The sequence below is a fragment of the Ranitomeya variabilis genome, chromosome 8 (genome assembly GCF_051348905.1).
Source record: "Ranitomeya variabilis isolate aRanVar5 chromosome 8, aRanVar5.hap1, whole genome shotgun sequence".
Classification (NCBI taxonomy): domain Eukaryota; kingdom Metazoa; phylum Chordata; class Amphibia; order Anura; family Dendrobatidae; genus Ranitomeya; species Ranitomeya variabilis.
In genome coordinates, this window is record NC_135239.1 from 53,366,090 (window position 1) to 53,383,801 (window position 17,712).

The following is a 17,712-nucleotide window of genomic DNA, read 5'->3' on the forward strand; positions in this document are numbered from 1 at the left end:
CGCCCGGGCCGGATTAATGGCACCATCCGCCTCTGCGACATCCCCGGCGTCAGTCCTCTTCTCCTCAGCTTGCGGTGTCGGCGCTTGGGAGTGGCGCGGCTCCTCACTGGTAGCGGCTTTCCGCCGACACAGACTCCGAAGCTGACGGCAGAGCTCCTCCACTTCCGCCCCGAGAATTTCCTGGTCCTCGCAGCCTGGTGAAAGGTTGTTCAGCTCCCATTGGCTGGGACTGGTGCGGGCCTTCTCCCCCTCTTCTGGGCGACCTTCATTCGTCATCTCGCCAATCTGGCTCTGCCTCGCGTCGTCCAGGGCTTCCGGTTTTACCCCTTCTGGATAGCGGTTCTTCTTCCCGCCGCCGTCCCAGATTAGGAGGCGGGCTTTCCTTGTTGATGGGCATATCTCCCGAACATAGTAGTATCTGTGAGGGGCTGGCTCAACCTTCGCGCCATTCTTCCAAGCTACTCCCACGACGACACCCCCACTCGTTCCGCCCGCCACATAATGTCTCAATGGCGGCGGCTTTTGGCGGGAACCTTTTGGCGGTAAATGGCGCGGCACAGTCTTTGCAATAAATCACAGTCCAAGTATAATAAATCACAGTTCCAAGGCACACATGACCCGATTATTCAGGCTTAAGTAGATCCTGTTCATCACGCCAAGTTGTAGCGCCCCCACTGCCGCAGGGCCGAGGGGTACCCGGTACCGGGCCTCTGAGTCTCTGCTCTGGGGTTGTCACGGTGGCTAGACCAGGTCCGTGACCCTGCTGAGGGGCGTACAGTAATAGATGTGGATGGTGGTAGTGGTGCGGTGTAGTGCCGGTCGCAGTTAATAACGAGGACACAAGGTTGCAGTCTCTTTACCTCTTTACTGAAGGCTTCTGGGTCCTCAGTCCGGAATACGGTTAACCGGGCTGCGCAAGTCCGGCCGGTCCGATGGCACCTCCAGAGTTCCCGTTGCAGGTGGAAATCTGTGCCTTCCTTCTAGCGCTTGTGTGTTGTGGTCCTCCCCTGCTGAGCTTACGGGATAGTCCCCACAACTGTTGTGTCTGTTTCTCGTGTTCCCTCACAACTCGATTAGATGATCTTCTGCTAATCCTCCGTCCCTCCCTGGTGTTATGGTTGGGACGCACCCGTATGACGGGTAGGCTCGGAGCTCTTCCGGGACCCTAGAGTCGCCCCTCTCCAAAGGTTGCCCCCTATGTCTGCGTAGGTGATTTAGGTGAGACAGCCCGCCTGTGACTGACTGTCCTGCCATTGGTTTGAAGTATGGCTTAGAGCTCTGTACCTCCTCGGCATTCCGGCCGCCGGTTGTTTGCACCTCAGTAGGATGTTGCCTCGATCTTACAGCACGACTCCTACTGGTATTCTCCTTCTTGCTTTGATCTCGTTTCTCACTCAGCACAATAAATCTCGCTTCTTGTCCTTTCTTAGGGCACCGCCGCTATCAAGTGCAGGCGCGGTCCCGTAGCTTTCTCTCTGTTTGCCAGGCGTCTGTCAGGATCCCACCCCTGACAGGGACCCTACCGAATCTTCCCCTACAACACCCTCTGCCACAAGGTGTTGCCTGGTTCCAACCCAGTCAGCGTTCTTCCTAACTTCCTGCCTAACCCCCAGTTTTACCAGACTGTGAGGAGTGGCCTAATGAATAGTACCCTTAGCTCCCCCTGGAGGCCAGACTGTGAAATGTATTGGTGTCTGTGATACCTGGTCAGATGAACTCCTTCAGTGCCATCAGACGTACCATAGCCCCCTTAGCGGCGGAGCCACAGTACTGCAACGACCAGGACTCTGGGGCGCTGCAACTGCATGGAGCATTATATGGGGCATCTATGGGGCCATAAAGAACTGCATGGAGCATTATATGGAGCATCTATGGGGCCATAACTGCATGGAGCATTATATGGGGCATCTATGGGGCCATAATTGCATGGAGTATTATATGGAGCATCTATGGGGCCATAACTGCATGGAGCATTATATGGGGCATCTATGGGGCCATAACTGCATGGAGCATTATATGGGGCATCTATGGGGGCCATAACTGCATGGAGCATTACATGGGGCATCTATGGGGCCATAACTGCATGGAACATTATATGGGGCATCTATGGGGCTATAACTGCATGGAGCATTATATGGGGCATCTATGGGGCCATAACTGCATGTAGTATTATATGGGGCATCTATGGGGCCATAACTGCATGGAGCATTATATGGGGCATCTATGGGGCCATAACTGCATGGAGCATTATATGGGGCATCTATGGGGCCATAACTGCATGGAGCATTATATGGGGCTATAACTGTATGGAGCATTATATGGGGCATCTATGGGGCCATAACTGCATGGAGTATTATATGGGGCATCTATGGGGCCATAACTGCATGGAGCATTATATGGGGCATCTATGGGGCCATAACTGCATGGAGCATTATATGGGGCATCTATGGGGCCATAACTGCATGGAGTATTATATGGGGCATCTATGGGGCCATAACTGCATGGAGCATTATATGGGGCTTCTATGGGGCCATAACTGCATGGAGCATTATATGGGGCATCTATGGGGCCATAACTGCATGGAGTATTATATGGGGCATCTATGGGGCCATAAGTGCATGGAGCATTATATGGGGCATCTATGGGGCCATAACTGCATGGAGCATTATATGGGGCATCTATGGGGCCATAACTGCATGGAGTATTATACTATGTGACTGGACAATATACTATGTGGACATGCATATTCTAGAATACCCGATGCGTTAGAATTGGGCCACGATGTAGTTATTTATATAGCACCACTAATTCCATGGTGCTGTACATGAGACGGGGTTACATCAAAATGCAAATATCACTTACAGTAAACAAAACTAACAATGACAGACTGGTACAGAGGGGAGAGGACCCTGCCCTTGCGGGCTTACATTCTGCAGGATTGTGGGGAAGGAGACAGTAGGTTGAGGGTTGCAGTAGGTCCGCTGGTGTCGAGGTGGTCCTGTGGTCAGTGCAGGCTGTAGGCTTTCCTGAAGAGGTGGATTTTCAGGTTCCGTTTGAAGGATCCAAATGTTGTGAATAATCGGACGTGTTGGGGCACAAAATTCCAGAGGATGGGGAATATTCGGGTGAAGTCTTGGAGGCGATTGGGGGAGGAGCAAATAAGCGTGGAGGAGAGGAGGAGGTCTTGAGAGGACCGGAGATTACGTGAGGGAAGATATTGAGAGATTAGTGTGGAAATATACGAAGGAGAAAGGTTATGGATGGCTTTGTAGGTTAGTGTTAGTAGTTTAAACTGGATACGCTGGGAAATTGGGAGCCAGTGAAGGGATTTGCAAAGAGGGGAAGCAGGAGTGTAGCGAGGAGAGAGATTAATTAGTTGGGCAGCAGAGTTAAGGATGGACTGGAGAGGTGCGAGAGTGTTAGAAGGTAGGCCACAAAGGAGGATGTTGCAGTAGTCGAGGCGGGAGATGATTAGGGCATGCACGAGCATTTTGGTAGCGTGAGTGTTGAGGAAATATTTTTGAGCTGGAGGCGACAGGATGTGGCGAGAGTTTGGCTGTGTGGTTTAAAGGACAGGGCAGAATCCAGGGTTACTCCGAGGCAGCGGATTTCCAGGACAGGGGAAAGTGTGATTTCATTTATTTTGATAGATAGATCCAGTAGGGAGGGTATGTAATAGATATATGACAGATAGATAGATAGACAGACAGACAGACAGACAGACAGACAGACAGACAGATAGATAGATAGATAGATAGATAGATAGATAGATAGATAGATTAAACGTGTTCAGTCTCCTAATTCACTCCAATTCTTTAATTTTGAGTATTTTGACCCTATTTACACCCCTCCTCAATGGGGGGCCCTGATCTATGATTCTGAATTTGAGATTCTTCTCAGAGTGCTTGAGTTCCGTAAAATGTTTAGGTACAGGTAAGTCTAACCTTTTTTTCCTAATCGTATACCTATGTTGAGTCAGCCTTGTTTTTAGATCACAGGTTGTCTCCCCTTCATAAAAAAGATCGCAATGACACTGTAGCAGGTATATTATATGGTCTGATAGGCAAGAGAGAAAATGCTTCATTGTATAAGTCTTCTTTGTAATTGGATAGATAATAGATAGATGATAGATTGATAGATAATAGATAGAAAGATAGATAGATGATAGATAGATAGATAGATAGATAGATAGATAGATAGATAGATAGATAGATATAGATAATAGATGAATGATAGATAGATAGATAGATAGATAGATAGATAGATAGATAATAGATAGATAGATAGATAGATAGATAATAGATGAATGATAGATAGATAGATAGATAGATAGATAGATAGATAGATAGATAATAGATAGATAGATAGATAGATAGATAGATAGATGAATGGATAAATAGATAGATAATAGACAAATGACTAGATAGATAGATAGATAGCAGATAGATAATAGATAGATAGTAGATAGATAATAGATGAATGCATAAATAGATCGATAGATAATAGATAGCAAATAGCTAGATAGGACTATATTCTGAGGGATAATAGACAGGTATCAGATAGCAGACAGCTATGAGTCCTAATATAGACTGCAGTCCAGACGTGATTCGCCCTTTCTCACCAGTGACCGCTGTCTGTCTCCTGATCACACAGAACTTTTGGCTACAGGCGACTCCGAACTTCTGCAATTTGTAGAAGTAATTAGCGCAGAGAGCGGCCTCTGGCGGCACAGAGCGGTAATGACAGGAAGAGCTGCACAGTGAGTCAGGCCGGACTCTCCTCCCAGTCAGGTGAGTATAAAGAGCGCAGCGGGCAGGACAAGTCACACACAGCTCCTCACAGCAGCGGAGTCCGGGAGGACTGACAGGATCATCTACTCTGCAGTGTCAGCGGCTACCCCCGGATTACCAGAGCCCCAGGACTACCGCCCTAATCTCATCACCCCGGATTACATCACACCATGCGCTGTCTACAGATTCTGCTGCTGGTGGCTGTGTCCTGCTGGCAGAGGACCTCCGCACTAGGTGAGACCACCAGCCTGTAATCAGAGTGTGTCATGATCCTTCCATTACACCCCCTGGATTATATATAAAGTGATGAGTATCAGTAATCTAATCATTGTTGTTCAGTTATTATATTGATGTAAATATTTCTAGAAGTTCTAATGTTCTGAATGTTCCTTGACCACATGAGGACCTGACACTGAAGGCCAAGAACAGGAGCCCTAGATCCTGGGAACTCATTCTGATCTCCCTGTATAATATTACATTACATGTTATATACTATTATTATATTATTATTATTATATACCGATCTATCACTCCACACTCTCATATGTCATATAACATTGGGCTGCTACATAAAAGATGGAAAGTTTATGTTCAGAGTTTTTTTTAGAGACAAGTTTTTCAAGCACCAGCTTCTTTACAGGACGCCCCTTTATCTAGAGGTTTTCTTTACCTGTACGGTATACAGACTTGGGAGGGTTTTTTGTCTGTATATTTTGAACCAGACTGACTTCTAAATCCAGATATAAAACCTCCAATGTGGATTTTTAAATGAATAAACCTGTCTGATCATACCTGAAGTGTTTTCTAGAATTGTTTTGGAAAAGTTTTTTTTTTCTCTCTTTTCAGTCTTTTGATTTGACAATGCTTAGTTTTGAGCAGATTTCATCAGGGTCCGCTTCAAAGAGGCAATGTGCACTTTTTTTTTCGTTTTTCTCAAGTTCTGCAGGAAAAAAAACACTTAAACCTCAATATCCCATAGAAATTGCTGTCCAATCTGCAGGCAGCATGTTATAGAGCTGAGAGAGCTGAACAGATTGATATATCATTTTATGAGAAAATATTCCGTATAACCTGTGTTCCCATCATTTAATCCTCGGCTGTTTCTGGGATATCCGGTCCAGTGGGCGGTCCTCTCAGTGACTGACAGCTATAGTGTGCATACAGAGCGTGCTGTCAGTCACTGAGAGGACCACCCACTGGACCGATCAGTGACTGACAGCTATAGTGTGCATACAGAGCGTGCTGTCAGTCACTGAGAGGACCGCCCACTGGACCGATCAGTGACTGACAGCTATAGTGTACATACAGAGCAGTCACTGAGAGGACCGCCCATTGGATTGGAAATCCGGAAAGAGCAGAGGATTACATGATAAATTCATGGGTTACACTGAACATTTTCTCTTAAAACTATATATCAGTCTGCTCCCTTCCCCCTGCTCTGACATGGTGCCTGCAGAATGGATGACATTTTCACGGTGACTGGATCTTTCATAGAAAGTGTTTTGAAGGGTCTAAACTTGGGATTACCAGAGATTGCAAGAGTTTGGCCTAATGACCCTCCACATGGGATACATCATTTCCAGATAGCTGTAATGTCATCTAAACAAAGAGCTAAGTTGGAACTTTGTGCACCCCCAGCACCACCCCACCTTCCAGCCTATGGGGCATCTATCAAGAAACGAAGGGCATGGGATTGCACGTGTCTTCTAATTGGCCCCACCCAGATGACTCTTGAGGGGTAATTATCGTATAGCACCTCCTTGTCCCTGTATACACCTGTCAAGGTACAGCTCCACGTTGCATAGAAATAATCCTAAAACACTCTCTCCATGCTGTGAGCAGGGACATGGCTGCAGGAGATCTGGGCTTTCTCTCCATTTCCCCGTCCTGGTAGATGCTGCCTGCCATGGTATCGGTACTCTGTGCTCTCACATTCTGTGGCCCCGGGTATTAAATATACCGCCCTATATCCTTCACGTCACAGCGAGAACATGTGGCGCATTCTACACAACCGAGGCCGCGACGTCTGTGATTGGGCACGGACACTTAGTCGGCGTTCTGCAATGTTAGACATGTTCTCAAGGGAGAAAATCATTTCCAGGGATCATTTGAAGTCGGATCCGCGCTCTCAGGAGGACGCAGTTTTATTGTGACCCCTAATTAACTCCGTATGTTTTACATTTACAAGCGGAAGCTAAGTCCATGGAGAGAATTGTGAAACGAGGCCTCTTCTAAGGGTCCGTTACCCCAAGGTCTTGCACAATGAATGCAAAAATAATATCTTCACATATTCGCCATTCTCCTGAGACATTTCACATGATGCTATTGCATCTGTGGCGTCGCAGCGGGCACGAAATTGTTCTGTACAGTTTGGGAAGAGGCCGGGTGCGACGTTCATTGGTGAGATTACTGGACAGGAAGACTCTGGTTGTATGGGGGGGACATGTGCCCCTCAAGAACACAACCTCATGTCATTGGGATTAATTACATAAAGACGTGTGCAGCAACCAGGACAATAAATAAGAAAGTAGATTTATTTAATCAAAATGTTTTAGCATCCTTTACTATTTATTTACTATCAGTGCTCATTGTTTGTTTTAGTTAGATGGTCTCTATATATTAATAGGTGTGCTGGGGGTGAGCTAGAATAATATTCTCCCCTTGAATATGGTGAGATACCTAATTTTGCATCTTTAAGTGTTTTTTTTTTTAGAATTTCTCTTGGTCATATATAAATCTGTATGTAGTTGTATGTAGTGAATTGTATAGTATCAAGATAGATAGATAGATAGATATTAATTATATTTAATTGGGATTTATTGTGAATATTAATGATTCAGAAGAAATTTTCCTATCCGCCATTCTCCTTTAAATTCCCGTTAATGTAACCACTTTGTTTTCAGTGCAATGGCTGATGAATGTAAGAGTTTGCCACTTTCTATGGCGTCATTTAGATGGATTTTTCATGGATAAAACATGCACCCATTAGCCTCTGTTGCTAAAGTGAGTGTTTGATGTTGCAGATTTTCTCCACCTATTAAGTAAAATAAGTTATTGGCGTTTTTTCGAAAATCTGCAACATCAAAAACTCATCATTGGAACATGGACTTATAGGCTTTAAAGCTGTTCACTTACCCATATTTTTATTTTATTTTTTTGCAGTGTCTGCAAAACAACCAAAACCTCATAGATCCCATTTTATGTCCTCAGAGTCCTCTACATTTTCGACTAGTTAATCAGTAGGAGAAGCTTGGACTTTTTATTTTTGGCATTTTAGACACAGATGACGCATTGATAGTAAATATAAATAGCTGCATTTAGTGTATGTTTTCATAGCAATCAATATGACGATAGTTTTGTGTTGCCTTTTTCATATTTTGTGAACTATAGTAAAGTAGCAATGACTAGAAACTAAGTTTGATTTGGAAGTAAATCATCAGCACTTTTCCAACAATATCCTTCAATTAGAAATGTACTGCCTCCATCTTTGTGCCTCCATCTTTATGCCTCCATCTTTGTGCCTCCATCTTTGTGCCTCCGTCTTTGTGCCTCCGTCTTTGTGCCTCCGTCTTTGTGCCTCCATCTTTGTGCCTCCATCTTTGTGCCTCCATCTTTGTGCCTCCATCTTTGTGCCTCCATCTTTATGCCTCCATCTTTGTGCCTCCATCTTTGTGCCTCCATCTTTATGCCTCCATCTTTGTGCCTCCGTCTTTGTGCCTCCATCTTTGTGCCTCCATCTTTGTGCCTCCATCTTTGTGCCTCCGTCTTTGTGCCTCCGTCTTTATGCCTCCGTCTTTGTGCCTCCGTCTTTGTGCCTCCGTCTTTGTGCCTCCATCTTTGTGCCTCCATCTTTGTGCCTCCATCTTTGTGCCTCCATCTTTATGCCTCCATCTTTATGCCTCCATCTTTATGCCTCCATCTTTGTGCCTCCATCTTTGTGCCTCCATCTTTGTGCCTCCATCTTTATGCCTCCATCTTTATGCCTCCATCTTTATGCCTCCATCTTTGTGCCTCCATCTTTGTGCCTCCATCTTTATGCCTTGTTTAGCTCTTGGAAAGCAGTACAGGATATTGTGCAGCCGGAGCTCATACCGGCTGATATCTATTGTCAGATTTCCTTGTTGGTCGCCAGTATTTGTGTACATGCAGCAAAATGTGAAATCTGATTAATTATTAATTCAGATTAACCTTTTATTTTTACTTAATGAAGTGAGATTTATTAACTTTGCATTAGTTCACAATATTTTGTGCCCAAGGGCCCAAGAGGTAAGGGGCCATTTAAACCCCCTAAAGCAGGTGGAATTGGGCTACGAAGTGCCATGTATTGTACTTGCACTGGGGCCGTCTTTGGTCTGTGTCCACCACTGCTTGTGCCATGACCTAACACATGATGAAAAATTACGCTTGACGCCGAACATCAAAATCTCTTTTTAGGCTTATTTTGTTGATATTTTTGTGGAATGACCCGATAAACTTTCTTTTCTCACTCTTGGGAGTTTATGAAGTTTATGGTCGCTATATCCTTTAGTAAAGGAATCCGTATATCTCCCACGGTGCAGCTTCTGTTCATAAATAGACAATCTGAAAAGAGATAAGGGTATGTGCACATGACGTCTTAGACGCCAGCATTCCAGCATTGTTTTTGAAGCAGACGACTTTCTATTTATTTATTTTTTTAATTGACTTCTCCCCCTTTCCCAATCATCTTCTTGGAAGCATTTTGTGGCCTTTTAATTTTTTTTTTTTTTTCTTTAATTTCATATAACATGACAGTAGTTTCCAAGCAGACGCCACCAGAAGGAGTGACCGGTCACTTCTTTTAGCCACTTCACTGCTTTCGTAGCCTGAAGCACTTAGAAGTCATAAAACATAGCACGTATTCACAGCAAGATATTTTGACATTGCAGTGCATATGTTCGTTCTCATTGGCTTTTTTTTTTTTTTTTTGCCGCTTTTCAGGTGGGTTCAACCTGAAAAAAGACATTGTATGCACATCCCCTAAATGGCAGAGCAACACCGCAAATCTCTAAGGGTATGTTCCCACGGTCAGGAAACGCTGTGGGTTGGACGTTGTGTAAATCCACAGCGTCGAACCCACAGCGTCCAGATGTTACAGCATAGTGTATGGGATTTGAAGAAATCCCATCTCCACTATGCGTGCAGGGAAGCCTCCGGCCCACCTGCAGAGACAGACATGCGGCGCATCTTTCTAGACCGCAGCATGCCTATTTATCTTGTGGAGACGCTCCATCTCCGTAAGATAAATATCACCGTCCAATGTATAGGATGCAGTGATTCCGCACGGTTCAATGAACACATGCGGAATCACCTGCGTTCGAAAGTTGGCAGCACTTTGGACAGGGCAGACATGAGCTGCGTCCAAAGCGCTGCCGGTTCCTGACCTTGGGAACATACCCTAATGTGACCGGAGATGTTTCTGACTATATTGGGTCACTATATTAGGACCATTGATGCAATCGTGATAAATAATGACAATATTCTTCTGCATCGACCATCGTAAAACCACGCTTGCGTTTAGTTAGTAACTCGCTTACTTCCTTTTCAGTTGTAGAATTGAAACGGGAGCTTGTTAACCCTTAAAATGCCATTCTTCTTTTGTAGATGTGAACTTTCCCACGGCAACAGACATAAATTGGTCATCCATCAACTTTAAAACCATTTTAGACTGGAATCCCAAACCTACAAACTATATGTACAGTGTTTTGCTGAGAAGGTGAGTGATAAACGTATCTATGAAATGATGATCAAATTGTCTCTCTAGAGAGGAGCTAAAAGTCAATATCGACCTTCTAACGAGCCTTGTCACGTAACTTGGGAAACAAGCCAAAATCTCAATCTGCAGGCTCTCTCTCGGAGTACTTGACATGTCACTCTCCGCAAGGAGCTACGTTACCTCTACATTTCATAGATGGTGATCCAGACTTTCAAGTTAGAAAAAGATATAACTAACAAGTTATATTGGTTTTTGGTAAAGCTAGGTGGCACCCCTTGTGAGAAAGTATTGGCTATGGCTTCCACACTGACAACTCACCCCGGAGGCACTACAAATTATTCATTAATCACAGCTTCTATTTCATAAGTTTGCTGGTGGACTTATCTGACAATACTTGTCTGTCAATGATTTGCTGGAATAGCTGGATGGCGGTTGCTCTGTCAGGATCTCTGCTCTTTTTTTTTTTTTTTTTAGGTGTGTAACATTTGTTCTAGATTACTGTGTACAGGCGGATAGTGGAGGTATTGGCATAATGTAGGGGTAGTCTTGGTGCGAGCTTGTTCCTGCATGTTATGTTACAAGTACTCGTGAAGTTTTACATTAGAAGGAATGAGAAGAGCTGCGAGGTAATACGATAACGTGCATTCCACATTTACTGCGGATTTATGACTCAAAGGATCCGTGAAACTGGTTCATAAGTTACAGAATAGGTGTAGGAATGACGGCACACAACCCTGTGCAAAGGTTTAAGGCAGGAGTTGGAAAAATACTGCAAAAATGCTTTAAAAATAGTAAAAAAAAAGTATTTTTAACAAAATGCAATGTGAATTAACAAAAGCGCTAGCTTTTCCCTTTGATTTAAAAACTAAAAAATTCTTACATTGCATTTTTTTTTCCCCCACACCTGCCTAAAACTTTTTCTCAAAACTTTATACATTAGACAGTCTGCATTATAGGATGGTAAGAAATTGTATAAAATGTATTTGCTGACGATGGAGAACATCTACAAGTAGAATTCTAACATGAAATATGCGCTGGTGGTCCCGTAATTGGATATTTTTGGCCTGTCCTCTACTTCTGGGTTTTTGAGATTCCAGATTAGTTTGGTGTTTGTCGGACTGATCTGATCTTCCCAGGAGAAAGCAGAAATGTTGGTCCTCTTTGCTGCGACTGGGTTGAACGAGAACTGACAACCAACCATATATATTCATTATGTGCAAAATACTTTTTCACCACTTCAGAGGGACCATTAATTGTGTATGGTTGTCATACCCATTAGTTTGGCATTTTTTAGGATATCTGTGAAGTGATCTTTTCGCTTTGTTTTTACGGAAGTCTCAGGTTGTCCATGGTAATCTGGCAGCCATCCTATACATAGCGATAAAGAAATGTCAACTAACGTCTTCAATAAAGAATGAATGATGACATCGAAATCTCTTTTTTGTCTTTTTAGTCCACTTTTTCAAGACTGGAAGAAGAAGTGTCCATACACCACGGAGACCACATGCGATGTTTCAGATCTTGTGAACGATATTAACAGCACTTATGAAGTTCGGATTGTTTCGGAAATCAGACCATCATCGTCCGAAGTTGTTGCTGAAGAGTTTCCTTATGCGGAAGGACCAACTTTCACACCTTATCTCCAAAGTATGTGTTCATTATACTCTAAAGACAACGTGGGGGTCAATAAATCTGCAATAAATGAAGATGAAACCTTATTACTATAATTGTGCTGTTCTCGTCAAATTATTGAAGGATCTGTTTCTTATTTTTCTATTGAGTTGTTGTGGTGGTTTTTTTCGGTTTTAGTCCTTATGTATTGCATATGTGAACCAGCTTCCTGTTGGATGTCACGCACAACTGATCGATTAAAGGGTTTTTCCGATTTTTCAACCTGATTTTAATTAGGATCCGCTTTGATAGTAAGTGATTTTGCTTCTGGCCTCATCAGATGACGTGTCGGAGAGTTGGTTTTCTCTCCGACCGCACTGACTTCCCAATATTTGGATCCAAACATACCCTAAAAATTTAGGCAACCCCCTAAGTTGTGTTATTCGTCAGAATCAGCAGATCCATACCTTTCAAAGACATAGAGTTGAACTTTCAAAACATAGATTATGCTTTATATTTTTTTAATATTTTGGGGGGGCAAATATTCTTGTAATAATTCTATAATATTCCTTGGTTTCCATTGCTTACGTCATCTTGTTTCTTTTTTCATTGTAGCAAGAATTGGAAGACCGAAAATACAAAACTACACATTTGATAAAGACCACAGCCGTCTCACTGTAGTTGTCAGAGATACCCCAACACCCTACAGAAATGCTAACAACGCTCAGATCACAGTGCGGGATATGTTTCAAAATGACTTTGCCTATACACTATACTACAGGAAGGCTTCCAGCACAGGAAAGGTAAGCAGAGGCCCTTATATATTATCATATTATCGTGTCCGAAGAGAGGAACAAAAATTCATACTACATGCCTTGGTCATGCATTGTTCATACTTCATGGCAGCCAGACCCTCCTTGGCCATCACCTAAATGCCTGAACCATGGGTCCATCTTGCTCTTACTAGGTCCTTGACATCATGACAATGTCATAACATCACAGGAACCTAGTAATTTTGTAAAAGGTGCTCAAGGTGCTTTCATTTGAGTATGGGCCATGAATCCTTCTTGGCGCTATGTAGAAACAGGAACTCTTTCCCTGCATGAGTCATCATTAGAACTACAATTCTACATTATTATTATTTATTTCTATAGCATCATTGATTCCATGGTGCAGTACATGAGAAGGGGTTACATACAAATTACAGATATCACTTACAGTAAGCAAACTAACAATACATCACTGCAAATTCCGTGGTGGGGGAGGAGGGCAACTAAGTCAGGAGTTGAAGAGGAGGGAAGGAAAATAGACTTCATGTTTCTACATAAAGAAGAAAAAGAGAAGAATTAGCTGGGTAGAAAGGCAAAATGAGCAATTGTAAGTACACCGTACTATATAATAGGATTATTGTAATATATTAAGAGGATAAAAACTTTGATGGGAGGAGGAGGAGTGCTTCTTTAATATGAAATCTCATTCTGATCCGATGTTGGCGCATATATAATTTACAATTTTAATGCTTGAAATATTCAACCATTCCTCACACTTTTTTGTATAGAGCATGCTTTGAGCTGCATTCTGGCAAGTGCTTGCTTTACATAAGACACCGTACAATAATCTGGTAAAAGATGACTAACTTGCAATGTTGCCGATTTGTCTGCAATTTATTTTGTTTTTTTGATTGTCTTCGCAGAAGTCCCAATCCTCCACCACCAATGACATTGTCATAAATACCGATAAAGGTGAAGCTTATTGCTTCTATGTCCAGGCATCAGTTCCATCTCGCATTAACAACCGTGTGAGCCAAAACTCGGAGGAAATATGCACATCATCAAATGGTGGAGGTATGTATCCAAATAAAATATTTGTGTTCTGTTTGTTTTTATTTTTTGCTATCAAAACATTCTGCTCAAAAAGTTAAGAAAGAATGTGTTGGAAGAATAAACTGGCTGCCTCTCCAATAGATCAGGTCGAGTGACTGTGACAGTGATCCGTAATGGAATGTGCCATAGAAAACAAGGCACCTGTGTGCTACGGTATGAGGATCATGTTGGGAACCTTTTCCTAGACTTGCAGGTGGAGCAGCATTTATTGCATTTTTTCTATGTCACCTCCTGTACATGATCTGATCTGCTATTAATTAAAGCTCCACCTGTAAAGATTGATTTACTCAAGGATTTGTGTTAAAAAAAAGAAAAAAGAATCCTAAAGCCCCATTTTATTTATTTATTTTTATATAGCCCCTATATAGTTTATCTTTATTTTTGAGAAAGGCGTCATTTTCCTTACAAGCAGAGAAAACTCATAGGATATGTTCTAGACCGCCATAACCCACCATGTCATGCCTTCATATGGAGTCACACTAGCGCCATGAATTTCGCCATTCCATTCATTGATTATGGGACTGTCAGCATTCTGCTTTCTCCCTCAGTCCCGTAGATGATAAACAAGACGTTTTTTTCTCAGGCGCTACTTCATTTCGGTGGTCCTTTTCATAAGCCCATTCTTGGGATTAATTTGAGTCCCAGCAGTCGGGCCCCCAGTAATAAAAGTTCTCACCGATCCTGTGGCTAGCTACTAACTTTCAAAGTTGTGACTAACCATGTAAGTTTAAAAAAATATATACATTGTAATTCCTGAAAAGTTTTAACCCCCTGCAATTTTTATGGATCCTTGGAGAAGCATTTCTACTTTTAATGTCTACGCCAATGTACATGTCATCGACTCTGAATTTGCTTTTGCTTTCCAGCTGCCAGTGGGTTTTTACCCTCCACTGGAGTGTTGTGCCTCATTGTAAGTTGACTCCTCTCGTATGACCTCGGTAGACATGTGGGAGTTGGGTCCTATTGCATAACACTTTTATTAATTCTTTGCAGTCCATTCCCACGCAACTAGGTCAATAAGTCAAATGTGCTTCCACATAGACTCCTCTCTGTTCCCACGAGTTCTGCTGTTTTTCTGCCCCCCTCTTACCAACACATTACTTGTAATGTGTTGTGGCTTCCTATCTTACTAATTAGTGGAGTTGTCCGGGGGCGGTGTATATTAAGCTCAAGCAACAACTATGGGCCCAAAGCTTTTACCATTTCAGACACTCATGACCTATCCCCGGGATGCGCCATTAATACGTTGTAGGTGGTGATGCCACCACTGGGAGCCAACCTGTCTAGAAGATGTCCCCATTCTACAGCCACATCCAGGCACAGTGGATGGAAGGATGACTCTACATGTGTTTGGCAATTTCCGTCCAAGTCTTTAGAAGTTGTTTTTTTTTTTTTATTACTTTAGGTTATATGCACACTTTTATTTTTCCAGAATCTCCATCCAATGTTTTGAGTTTTTGAGGAGGATTAGGAGAGTTTCTGCTCCAAAACCACTCAAAAAAAGAAACTTTGTGTGCACACACCCATAGATGTGAATGCGAATTGCCACTCATGCACAGCCACCTCTCCATTAAGTCTGCATTTGGATTCATCTGGCCAAATGGGCATCAGTGCACCGCCAATTTTTTCAGTAGGTGGGGGTCCCAAAGCTGGCAAATTTACAGGGTGTTTGAGATGGAAAAACCTCTTCAATGGGCCGTGCATCACATGTGTCCTGACATGTGGTAGCTACATCATGCATTCAGGTATTGCTATGACACAAGGTACGACGTTTCTGCCTCCCATGAATATTATAAATCCTCTAGAACTAGAATGGAATATTTTGCTAATAGGAGGTGGAGCTTTGGTGAAAAAGGGAATAACCCCCATATGTATCTTGACGGTACATGAGATACATATATTTAATGCATGCCTATATAAAGTTAATATTCTTGTGGGTTTTTTTACTTCATCTAACGCTTCTTTGTCTCGCTTTTGTCTTTCCAGATTTGGACATTACTATATTAGTTGCGGTAGGAATAGCGGTGGCTCTTATCGTGTTAATAATAGTGCTGTCAGTGGTCCTCTGCAAATGCGGAAAAGGGCAAAGAATGAAGACCAAGGAGACAACGCCGCTAAATGATGTATAGACGAGGGTTACATTAACCCCCCCATATGCGGATGGACTACTGCTCTCATGGACTCTGCAGTGCACACTACCTGCTGCTCTCCGCGCAGCAAAAGACTTTCCTAGTTTCTGTGAAACTTCTCGATTTGTTATATTTCTTGATCACGTCAACATTTGACAGGGTACAAGTTCAGAACACATTCCAATAGATGTAACACTACATGATGATGGACGCTGTGTGTCGTCGGTGGAGACCATTGGGCATTGTCAGCTCTACTGGACTTGGCGCTGAATCAGGAATTTCCAAGGATAATAATAGTAAAATAAATAATATGTTACTCTGAAAGCACTACTAGGTACAACAATATTTAGCATATTGTGATATTTCCTAATATGGGAAATGCAGTGGTACGCTGACCATAGAAGTCTATGGAGGTGGCGAAATAAGAAGCTACCGGTGATTGGCGATGCTCTTCTTCAGGATTACAAATCCTACAGGAAATATGTTTTATTTTTTCCCCACGTCAACCTAGCAGAATATATTAGACCACTGTGGTTGACATTTGCTTTGACCCCCTATACTTTGCCTATTACCAGGCTCTAGCAATCGGACTCTAGTAGTCAACCCATTGGCAGCGATTCTACTTTCCGTATCGGCAGGCTTTATTAATCAAGATTTGACATCACTCTGGTGGATGAGCAGGGACTCATTCCCGTTTTCCATTGACGCTCAGACTAATCCTTTTCACTTGAAAGAACATTGTAGGAAATACATAGAAACTGTAAGTGCCTGCAATAGACATAAAGGATGGTGCATGACACAGACGTAAAGGGTTGTGGTCACGTGTCCTTCCTGCCTGACGGTGGTGGTGAGGCACTACTAAAAAATTAGGTTTGGACTAGCGCCATGGGCGTTAGACCAAACTATGCACTTTCCGATGCTATCTTTTTTTTGTTTGTTTTTTTTCTACAAGTACTTTGCAATTTTAACCATTAGTGCTATTGAAATTTAACAAAAGATCACCAGAAAGTATATTGGTAACATGCACTTTCCTCTTCAGACCGTGCACTGGGCTTGGCACAGGTTTCGAGTGTTCCTTTTCATTCATACAGCATCACATAAAAACCCCCAAAAGTTTTGTTTGTTTGTTTTTTTTTCTTTTATAGTCGACAACATTGAAAATAATCCCGATTGGTCCATAACAAATCATGTTGCGTTTTTTTTTTGTTTTTTTTTTACAAAGTAACTAGGCAAAATAACTAGTGATGAGCGAATATACTCGTTACTCGAGATTTCCCGAGCACGCTCGGGGGTCCTTCGAGTATTTTTTAGTGCTCGGAGATTTCGTTTTTATTGCCGCAGCTGAATGATTTACATCTGTTAGCCAGCATAAGTACATGTGGGGGTTGCCTGGTTGCTAGGGAATCCCCACATGTACTTATGCTGGCTAAGAGATGTAAATCTTTCAGCTGCGGGGATGAAAACTAAATCTCCGAGCACTAAAAAATACTCCGAGGACACCCGAGCGTGCTCGAGTAATGAGTATATTCGCTCATCACTAAAAATAACCAATTCAAGATGCCATC

The 17,712-nt window shown here is 42.8% G+C and overlaps 1 protein-coding gene across 2 annotated transcripts; it reads left to right on the forward strand.

Annotated features, from left to right (window-relative positions):
- The first annotated feature begins 4,784 nt into the window (after positions 1 to 4,784).
- F3 (coagulation factor III, tissue factor) lies at positions 4,785 to 17,143 on the forward strand. Of its 2 annotated transcripts, XM_077277512.1 has the most exons (7): positions 4,830 to 5,024; positions 10,413 to 10,524; positions 11,978 to 12,171; positions 12,751 to 12,938; positions 13,829 to 13,979; positions 14,885 to 14,928; positions 16,005 to 17,143. In XM_077277512.1, exons 1-7 carry the CDS (start codon positions 4,961 to 4,963, stop codon positions 16,023 to 16,025), a joined length of 774 nt encoding a protein of 257 aa, XP_077133627.1. In that variant the 5' UTR covers positions 4,830 to 4,960; the 3' UTR covers positions 16,026 to 17,143. The 2 variants fall into 2 exon arrangements, with proteins under 2 accessions (XP_077133626.1, XP_077133627.1); XM_077277511.1 differs by lacking the exon at positions 14,885 to 14,928 and having other exon boundaries at positions 4,785 to 5,024.
- The last annotated feature ends 569 nt before the right edge of the window (positions 17,144 to 17,712 follow it).